Here is a 10,204-nt window from a genome sequence, read left to right on the forward strand (position 1 = left end):
TCCTGTTGCTCCCCTCTGGGAGGAGGTTCCGAAGTATTTCTAGCAGGACTACTAGATTCTGCAACAGCTTTGTTCCTTAGGCCATCCGTCTTGTAAATTTGCAGGATTATTTTTCTTCTCCTGTATATGTACACGTTCAGATTAGACTGTGAGGTTTCGCTGTGTCATATATGGTATGTGTGGGTATGTGGGTATGTGCATAAAGCTATTTTTTGAGAGCTGAATGCGATGACATTTCATTTTAATTTATGCTGATTATTGTACATTTTAGGTGACAGTAAAGATTCTATTCTACTCTATTCTATTCTATTCTATTCTATTCTATTCTATTCACTACTTTACTCTACTCTATTCTATTCTATTATCTACTCTACTCTATTCTATTCTCTATTCTATTCTATTATCTACTCTATACTTCTATTCTATTCTCTACTTTATTCTATTCTATTATCTATTCTATTCTATTCTCTATTCTATTCTATTCTACTCTATACTTCTACTCTAGTCTACTTCTACTCTACTTTACTCCACTCCACTCCACTCTACTCTACTCTACTCTATTCTTTTTCACACTTATAACCATTGCAGCATTCCCCGTGATCACATGATCTCACTTAGTAACAGAAATTTTGGGCTCAGTGGTAGTCATAAGTCAAGGTCTACTTGTATTTTGTCATGAACTTTCTCCTTAGTTTCTCCTTCTCTCTTTGGCTAGTTTCCATCTGTTGCTTCTTTTCCTGCCTTCAGGTGCTTTGGAGAATAGCTTGACTCCCTCTTCTTTGGGGCAGCCCCTGAGATATTGAAACACTGCTATCATGTTACCCCTTGTCCTAGACTAGACATTCCCAATTCCAGCAACCATTCCTTATATGTTTTAGCCTCCAGTCCCCTGATCATTTTTGTTTTAGATGGCCACTTGAGCCTTTACTCTGCTCAAAGCTATAGATGCTCAAAGCCATATATCTAGTATTTATGTTTGTTTTCCTTTAGAACTTCTATGTGGTCCTGGCTGGCTTATCTGATGGACTGATTGCAGTTTTCCAAGTCACGAGTGGTGCCCTGGAGGACAACTGCCGTTATCTTTGCTCCCACACAGCCAACCGTTCCTTGTTCAGTATCAGCGATGATGACCCCCGCCAGAATCCTTACCCTGTGAAAGCCATGGAACTGGCTAACAGCGGGGCAGAAGTCTGGTACAGCAACGGCCCTGGTATCCTTATCATAGACTGTAAAGCCATGGAGATCACCAGGCGGCTGGAGCCTTACAGTCCACCATCCACCGTGGTATCCATTGTGTGCAGCTCAGATTGCAATGGGGAAGAAGTGACCTGGTGTTTAGATGATACCACCAACTTCCTGGTGATGTACTACACCTCTACCTATCAGCTCTGTGCCCGATACTTCTGTGGGGATCGTAGCCCCCTGAGGGACATGTTCACGATTCAGCAACCTTCAACCTTGATCCCTACAACACTAACTGCAAACAGGGATGTGGCTCCTGAAAGCACCTCTTTGGCCAATGTGAGCATCTTCCAGAGCCAGGAGCTTGGCACTCAGATACTAAACCATCAAGACTCCCTGACAGATTACTGCTCTATGTCCTCTTACTCGCCATCATCTCCCAATAGGATGCTGAGATCTTCCTCCAGTCTCCCAAGCTCACCCACAAGTTCCTCCAGCACACCTTTCTTGACTGATTATGAAGAGCTCAACAAGCTTCAGGAGCCAAACCCTCCATTTGAGAAATCTGAAACATGTCTCCAAGCTGTGCGGATCCTACCTGTAAAAGATCTCTTGTGGATTCCCAGGTAAATTGTGTTGGGAGCCACAGTGAGCACAGTTTTCAGAGCTCAGTTGAATTGGAAACTATGCTAATTGTTTACATCAAGGGTGTCCAACCCCCCAGTCCGTGGACTGGTACTGGGCCCCAGCATGCCAGCAACCAGTCCGCACAAACAAGGAAAGCCCCATCCATGGGATGCAGGCAGCACAAAACCCCACACACTCTCTACTCCGCGGAAAAACTTTTCCCCATGGAACTGGTCCCTGGTGCCCCAAAGGTTGGGGACCTCTGGTTTAGATGTTCTCATTCGTCCAGATAAATTATTTTTGAAAATCGTGGCAGTCTTGTGAAACTTTCAACACACAGCTTACATGCATTTAAAGCCATAACAATTTCCAAAGTTCTCATATTCTCGGAGAAATTTTGTTGGGAACTATAAGAGAATGCATGAAGTTTAGTTGAAAGACTGCTTATCCCCTTCTCTTGCTATTTAAAGATTTTATTATCATGATATTTTTCTCAGATTTCCATCTGACATTCTCATAAATCAAGGAGCAGAACAATACTAATGGTTCAAGATTTCATGTCATAAAAATTGGCCAGTGGTCCTGATTAAAGAAATTCTTTAAAAAGCTTATATAAATCTAAGGCTATTTTTCCTGAAGTATACTGAATCCTGATGATTGGAGAACATTCATGAGGGGGAAAAAACCTATTCTCTCATGTCCTGCTTTTGGGTTCTGTGTAAATATCTAGTTCCCCACTTTGGGGGACAAGATGGTGGAGTAAACATAGACGAAGCTAATCCATGAATCTGGAAATCCCTGTTAAGATCTGCCTCTTCCACAAAGTCTTCTCTCCTAATTTCCTTTTGATGTATCCCAAAGTCCATAACCAGTTTGTTTCTTCATTTTAGGCAAGGTGGTGATATCATTGTGATTGGCTTGGAGAAGGAAGGCATCTCTCAGCGGGGGAGAGTCATCACTGTGCTGAAGGCTGTTGAGCTGGCCTCCTATGGGTAAGGGCAAATTGGAAAGAAAAATGATGCTGGGAGTGCATCATTTGGTCCTCAGTCAAAAGGTTAATTTTAGGCAGGGAAAGGGAAAGGCTGCTGAGCAAGGATCATGTTCTGCACCAAGACAAAACATAAGCTTAAACTTAACTTTGTAACAATGACAGAAGAAAATGTATATATCTATCAGATGTGAAGTATCGGGACCACAGGTGAGTCTGATGTATTGTTCATGCCTATACACAAGAATCTTCTGCCAACCTAGCAGTTTGAAAGCACGTAAAAATGCAAGTAGAAAAATAGGGACCACTGTGGTGGGAAGGTAACAGCGTTCCGTGCGCCTTTGGCGTCTAGTCATGCTGGCCACATGACCACGGAGACATCCTCGGACAAGCGTTGGCTCTTCGGCTTTGAAACGGAGATGAGCACCGGCCCCTAGAGTTGGAAATGACTAGCACGCATGTGCGGGGGAACCTTTACCTTTACCTTATACACAAGAATCTAGTCAACTAATAGCACAAAATTGGCACTGGATAAGAGTCAGTGGAATTCAAGAAGGGTTGGAATTAAAGCGTTTGTGGGAACGTAATGATTCTAGACTGATTATTCTCTTAACTCCACCCCTCCAGGCTCTGCCTGTTCTTCTACAATGTTGTTGTTGTTAGCTGCGAAGTCGTGTCCGACCCATCGCGACCCTATGGACAACGTTCCTCCAGGCCTTCCTGTCCTCTACCATCTTCTGGAGTCCATTTAAGCTCACGCCTACTGCTTCAGTGACTCCATCCAGCCACCTCATTCTCTGTCGTCCCCTTCTTCTATTGCCCTCCACCTTTCCCAGCATGAGGCTCTTCTCCAGTGAGTCCTTCCTTCTCATCAGGTGGCCAAAGTATTTGAGTTTCAATTTCAGGATCTGGCCTTCTAAAGAGCAGTCAGGATTGATCTCCTCTAGGACTGACCGGTTTGATCGCCTTGCAGTCCAAGGGACTCGCAGGAGTCTTCTCCAGCACCATAGTTCAAAGGCCTCAATTCTTTGGCGCTCAGCCTTTCTTATGGTCCAACTTTCACTGCCATACATTGCAACTGGGAAGACCATAGCCTTGACTATACGCACTTTGGTTGACAGGGTGATGTCTCTGCTTTTTAGTGTGCTGTCTAGATTTGCCATGGCTTTCCTCCCCAGGAGCAAGCGTCTTTTAATTTCTTGGCTACAGTCCCCATCTGCAGTGATCTTGGAGCCCAGGAAAATAAAATCTGTCACTACCTCCATTTCTTCCCCATCTATTTGCCAGGAATTGAGAGGGCTGGATGCCATGATCTTGGTTTTCTTAATGTTAAGTTTCAACCCAAGTTTTGCACTCTCCTTCTTCACCCGCAACAAGAGGCTCTTTAGTTCCTCTTCACTTTCTGCCATTAGAGTGGTATCATCTGCGTATCTTAGGTTGTTGATATTTCTTCCGGCAATCTTAATTCCAACTTTTGATTCATCTAACCCTGCCTTTCTCATGATGTGCTCTGCATATAAGTTAAATAGGCAGGGCGACAGTATACAGCCTTGCCGGACTCCTTTCCCAATTTTGAACCAATCAGTGGTTCCGTGTCCAGTTCTCACTGTTGCTTCTTGGCCTGCATATAGGTTTCTCAAGAGACAAATAAGATGGTCTGGTACTCCCATCTCTTTAAGAACTTGCCACAGTTTGTTATGATCCACACAATCAAAGGCTTTAGCATAGTCAATGAAGCAGAAGTAGATGTTTTTCTGGAACTCCCTAGCTTTCTCCATGATCCAGCGTATGTTGGTAATTTGATCTCTAGTTCCTCTGCCTCTTCGAAATCCGGCCTGTACTTCTGGTAGTTCTCGATCCACATACTGCTGAAGTCTAGCTTGTAGGATTTTAAGCATGACTTTACTAGCATGAGAAATGAGTGCAATGGTGCGATAGTTTGAACATTCTTTGGCACTGCCTTTCTTTGGAATTGGAATGTAAACTGATCTTTTCCAATCCTGTGGCCACTGTTGAGTTTTCCAAATTTGCTGGCAAATTGAGTGTAGCACTTTTACTGCATTGTCTTTTAAGATTTTGAATAGCTCAGCTGGAATACTGTCACCTCCACTAGCTTTGTTGTTGCTCAGCTTTTCTAAGGCCCACTTCACTTCACATTCTAGGATGTCTGGCTCGAGGTCAGTGACCACCTCATTGTGATTATCAGGGACATTAAGCTCATTCTTGTATAGTTCTTCTGTGTAATTTTGCCACCTCTTCTTAATCTCTTCTGCCTCTGTTAGGTCCCTGCCATTTTGGTCCTTTATCATGCCCATTTTTGCATGAAACGTTCCCTTCATCTCTCCAATTTTCTTGAAAAGATCTCTGGTCCTCCCTATTCTATTGTTTTCTTCTATTTCTTTGCACTGTTCATTTAAGAAGGCATTCTTATCTCTTCTAGCTATTCTCTGGAATTCTGCATTCAATTGGGCGTATCTTTCTTTTTCTCCCTTGCCTTTCGCTTCCCTCCTTTTCTCAGCTATTTGCAAAGCTTCCTCAGACAGCCATTTTGCTTTCTTGCATTTCTTTTTCTTTGGGATGGTTTTGGTTGCTACCTTTTGTACAATGTCGCGAACCTCTGTCCATAGTTCTTCAGGCACTCTGTCTATCAGATCTAATTCCTTAAATCTATTTGTCACCTCTACTGTATATTCAACAGGGATATGATTTAATTCATACCTCAGTGGCCTAGTGCTTTTCCCTACTTTCTTCAGTTTAAGCCTAAACTTTGCAAGGAGAAGCTCATGGTCTGAGCCACAGTCAGCTCCTGGTCTTGTTTTTATTGACTGTATAGAGCTTCTCCATCTTTGGCTGCAGAGCATATAGTCAATCTGATTTCTGTGTTGACCGTCTGGTGATGTCCATGTGTAGAGCCGTCTCTTGGGTTGTTGGAAAAGAGTGTTTGCTATGACCATTGTATTCTCTTGACAGAATTCTATCAGCCTGTGCCCTGCTTCATTTTGCATTCCAAGGCCAAACTTGCCTGTTATTCCGGTTATCTTTTGGCTTCCTACTTTAGCATTCCAATCCCCCATGATGATAAGAACATCATTTTTTGGTGTTAGTTCTATAAGGTGCTGTAGAGCTTCATAGAACTGGTCAATTTCATCCTCTTCAGCACTGGTGGTTGGGGCATAGACTTGGACTACTGTGATATTGAATGGTTTGCCTTGGATTCGAACTGAGATCATTCTGTCATTTTGAGGATTGTATCCCAGTATTGCTTTTCCTACTCTTTTATTGACTATGAAGGCTACTCCATTTCTTCTGAGGGATTCTTGCCCACAGTAGTATACCTGATGGTCATCTGAATTAAATTCACCCATTCCTGTTCATTTTAGTTCGCTGATACCTAAGATGTCGATGTTCAGTCTTGTCATCTCTTGTTTGACCACGTCCAGCTTTCCTTGATTCATGGATCTTACATTCCAGGTTCCTATGGAGAAAAAATCTTTACAGCATCGGACTTTCCTTTCACCACCAGACACATCCACAGCTGAGTGTCCTTTCGGCTTTGGCCCAGTCGCTTCATTCTTTCTGGCGCTACTAGTACTAGCCCTCTGCTCTTCCCCAGTAGCATATTGGACGCCTTCCGACCTGAGGGGCTCATCTTCCAGCGTCATATCGTTTTGCCTTTTGGTACTGTCCATAGGGTTTTCATGGCAAAGATACTGGAGTGGGTTGCCATTTCCTTCTCCAGTGGATCACGTTTTGTCAGAACTCTCGGCTATGACCTGTCCGTCTTGGGTGGCCCTGCATGGCATAGCTCATAGCTTCATTGAATTACGCAAGCCCCTTCGCCACGACAAGGCAGTAATCCATGAAGGGGTCTTCTACAATATCATGCTAAAAATGGGGAAACTTGACTCCTTCTGGTTTGGTGAATTGACTTCCAGAAACTGCCATCTCTCCTCACTCCTCTCATGCAGCATGATGCAAGCTTTGGAGATGGTTTGACATGGTCTAGAAGAAAACAGGGTTCTCTGGAATGCTCCATTCCTGGATTGACCAGTTGTGCATATCCTTACTAAAAACATTACCTTTCTAGACACTGTTCACTTCTCTGTCAAGGGAAGTAATCTGTTCCCCTGGGAGGTGGATGCATTATGCAAGTTGTTTACTTTTATTCACTGTATATTTTATTCTGGATTTTTAAATTGGTACAGTTGACTCTATCAATTCTTATGGAGCCACAATTTATCAGAATTATTTAAACCTTTCGGTGGATATCAGGTTTTCTCAATCCTGGTATATGCTGTCAATTAGTTAAGCATCATGAAAGGTGAAGATGTACCATTTAGACGTTAAAGCAGGCTTATCTCTGTGCAGTAGCCATTATTACAAAGACATTTTCTTTTGTAAGTCAATGTTTTGTTTGTTGTTGTTTTTCTTCAGGTCACTGGTTGATGCTGCTGTTCTGGCCAAAGACCGGGTTGTGTGTTGCTTCAGAAATGAGTCAATGGAATGGTGTTTAGCTCTCTGGAGGAGTTGGGGAGCCAAAGACTTTGACCTTTTCTACCAATCACATGAAGAATTAGGGAGACTTGAAATTTGCCTGCGCAAGAGAAGGTAGTGGCAACCATCAGAAAACTGACACCCTTTGATGTCTTGAAAATACCCAAACTTTTCTAAGAAGGGAGTAGTTGCTCCCCGATTCTGCTGCTAAAGGAAATGAAGGAGAGCTTGTTCCCCTTCATGCATTTGGATTCCCAGCCACTATCAAACAAATGTCCACAACGTCTTCCAATCAGACGCACGTGTAAATCAACCAACTCCATCTCCACAGGCTCTCTGTAACGCTGTTTTATGTTGTAGCCTGTTGCCAAACACAACACTTTGGACATGTTGTCTTCTAGGACAGAATACAGTATGACTGACAGTTGCATTTCAGCTTTCACTCTGGTGATAGACTGCAGGGGAAGACCCAGAGAACTGGAGTCCAATTACGGTTATAAATTGTGTCTGTAGAAATTCTCCAGCTGACAGTATGAAAAGAACTAAACTGAGGTTGTATGAAAAATGTCTAATTCTGGTGGAAAGGGCCTCTATATTTCTCACTCTTCTATGTTAAACCCAGTGTATTTGAGAATGTACTTATATTCTGTGTTAACTCTTTCATGTTAAACCCAGTGCACTTGAGAATATAATTATAAAACACGGAAACAATCCATTGCACAGAAGCAAAGTTTTCATAAAGTTTTGAGGCTGGCCCCAAATGAATGCAAGCTGATTTTAAATCTTTTAGGAATCAGGGACTAAATTGCGATGGTCTTTATTGATTCCAGAGATCCTTAAACATAGCACTTTTTATTTGATTACAGCCCAGTATCTTGAGAACCCAGGCAGTTTTGTGTGCGTCTGTATGTAAGTGTATTGCTATTACTTTATCATCATCATTTCAGCTTTAACGGAGCCAAACAGCACACAAAACAAGCATATCGTTTACATTTTATGAATGTATTAACAATTGGAAGGAGTCTCTTTGAGATCGTTTTTCCAACAGAAGGATCATTTTGTTTAAAACTAGAAATGTGTTCTAATTCTGGGTTGTTGATTATACATTTGCTCTTATTGCTACTGTGTTTTTACTTAACAGTCCCTAACTCACCATTCTTAGTCAACTCTCAACTCCTGTTTTGACTGGGAGGAAAAAGAAGTTTTCATATTGAATTTCTCTCTTGCAATGTTAATATAAACCTGGTTTCATGCATGTTTTCATCTGACTTTTTCCAATTCCCTATATGGCTGCAGAAGCTTAGGAAGAAGAAACATGGGGCAGATAGATCAATTGTTCTTTAGGCAGTTCCTGGTAACTGTGTCTATTAATATAGAATAGAATAGAATAGAATAGAATAGAATAGAATAGAATAGAATAGAATAGAATAGAATAGAATAGAATAGAATAGAATAGAATAGAATAGAATAGAATAGAATAGAATAGAATAGAATAGAATAGAATAGAACTGGAAGGGACCTTGGAGGTCTTCTAGTCCAGCCCCCTGCTCAAGCAGGAGAACCTACACAATCTCAGACAAGTGACTGTCCAGTCTCTTGTTAAAAATCTCCAGTGATGAAGCGCCTACAATTTCTGAAGGCAAACTGTTCCACTGGTTGATTGTCCTCACTGTCAGGAACTTTCTCCTTAATTCCAGGTTGCTTCTCTCTTTGATCAGTTTCCAACCATTGTTCTTCCCTCTGGTGCTTTGGAGAATAACGTGACCCCCCCCCTCTTCTTTGTGGCAGCCCCTCAGATACTGGAACACTGCTATCGTGTCCCCCCTAGTTCTTCTTTTCTTTAGACTAGCCAAACCCAAGTCCCGCAGCCATTCTTTGTATGTTTTAGTCTCCGGGCCTTGGATCATCTTTGTTGCTCTTCTCTGAATTTTTTTATTATTATTATAAGCATTAATTAAAAACTGAGCACCCTGGACTATCTCTTTTGCTAAAGTGTAGGATGCAAGCTAAACAGCTTCATCACGTGCGCTCTTCTTACCGTTCCTGTAATCCAGAGTGGGGACAAGCAACAGCCCTCCAGACTGTGAAACTATCGTTCCCAGCTCAAAAACATTTGGTGAGCAACTATTACAGAGACAGAGAGTACAAGGCCAGACTGCCATTTTTTTTGTGTGTGTGTGAAGTAGCCCTAAGTGTTATTCACACTATGTGTATTTGCACTAAGCCTTGGTATCCTTCTCCAGCCCAGAAATACAGAGAGTTGCTGGCTTTAGACATATTAACGTATTTTATGTAACCCTCTAAAATATGTTTAAATAAATGCTATCAGAGTTGCGTTGTGGCAAATGTAAAAGGAACCCTTTTATGAATGTGTGGATAGATGACTTTTTTAAAAAGAAAAGAAAAGAAAAGGCATCCTAATTAAAAAGAAATGTTTATTGCAGTGCCTGTGCTTTGAGGCCTTTTTATTTATGTATTACATTTATTTGCTGCCCATCTCATAGTTCAAGGCGACTACTGAGCAGTTAGTTCTTGCTGAAAATTTGCAGTTGTCTATGTATTATATACATCAGTTGGGAGATTTTTTTTTGGTAGAATTTAGATGCAAGCTGCTTTTCTGTCACCTTATTCCAGAACAACATATTTCTCAAAATTAAGTAGTTCATCCAAGAATTACAGGATGCAACTCAGACACTTTTTGGTCGATGACAGTTACATCTGCTGAAGGTGTCATGATGCCTTCCACATCAATTTAAGATTTACCACAGGAAGTTGAACTAAACTTGGTTTGGAAGCAAAAGCAGCCTATACCATTTTGTGGACACTTGCCCATGTGGACAAGTATGAAATAGATAAATAAGGTATTACAATTCCAGCAGCTTCAATGGTTCTTGTTGGGAGTAATAAAACAAA

General features: G+C 41.7%; 1 protein-coding gene across 1 annotated transcript in view; it reads left to right on the forward strand.

The window, feature by feature from the left end:
* Positions 1-9,734, forward strand: part of LRRK1 (leucine rich repeat kinase 1) — an 81,915-nt gene extending 72,181 nt beyond the window's left edge. Inside the window, exons 32-34 of the mRNA XM_081337547.1 lie at positions 991-1,808; positions 2,700-2,801; positions 7,232-9,734. Of these exons, the coding sequence (XP_081193673.1) occupies positions 991-1,808; positions 2,700-2,801; positions 7,232-7,409 (1,098 nt within the window). The 3' untranslated portion in view covers positions 7,410-9,734. The remainder of the gene's footprint in view (positions 1-990; positions 1,809-2,699; positions 2,802-7,231) is intronic.
* The last annotated feature ends 470 nt before the right edge of the window (positions 9,735-10,204 follow it).

Source organism: Vipera berus, assembly GCF_964194415.1.
Source record: "Vipera berus genome assembly, chromosome: 12".
In the NCBI taxonomy this organism is placed as follows: Eukaryota; Metazoa; Chordata; class Lepidosauria; order Squamata; family Viperidae; genus Vipera; species Vipera berus.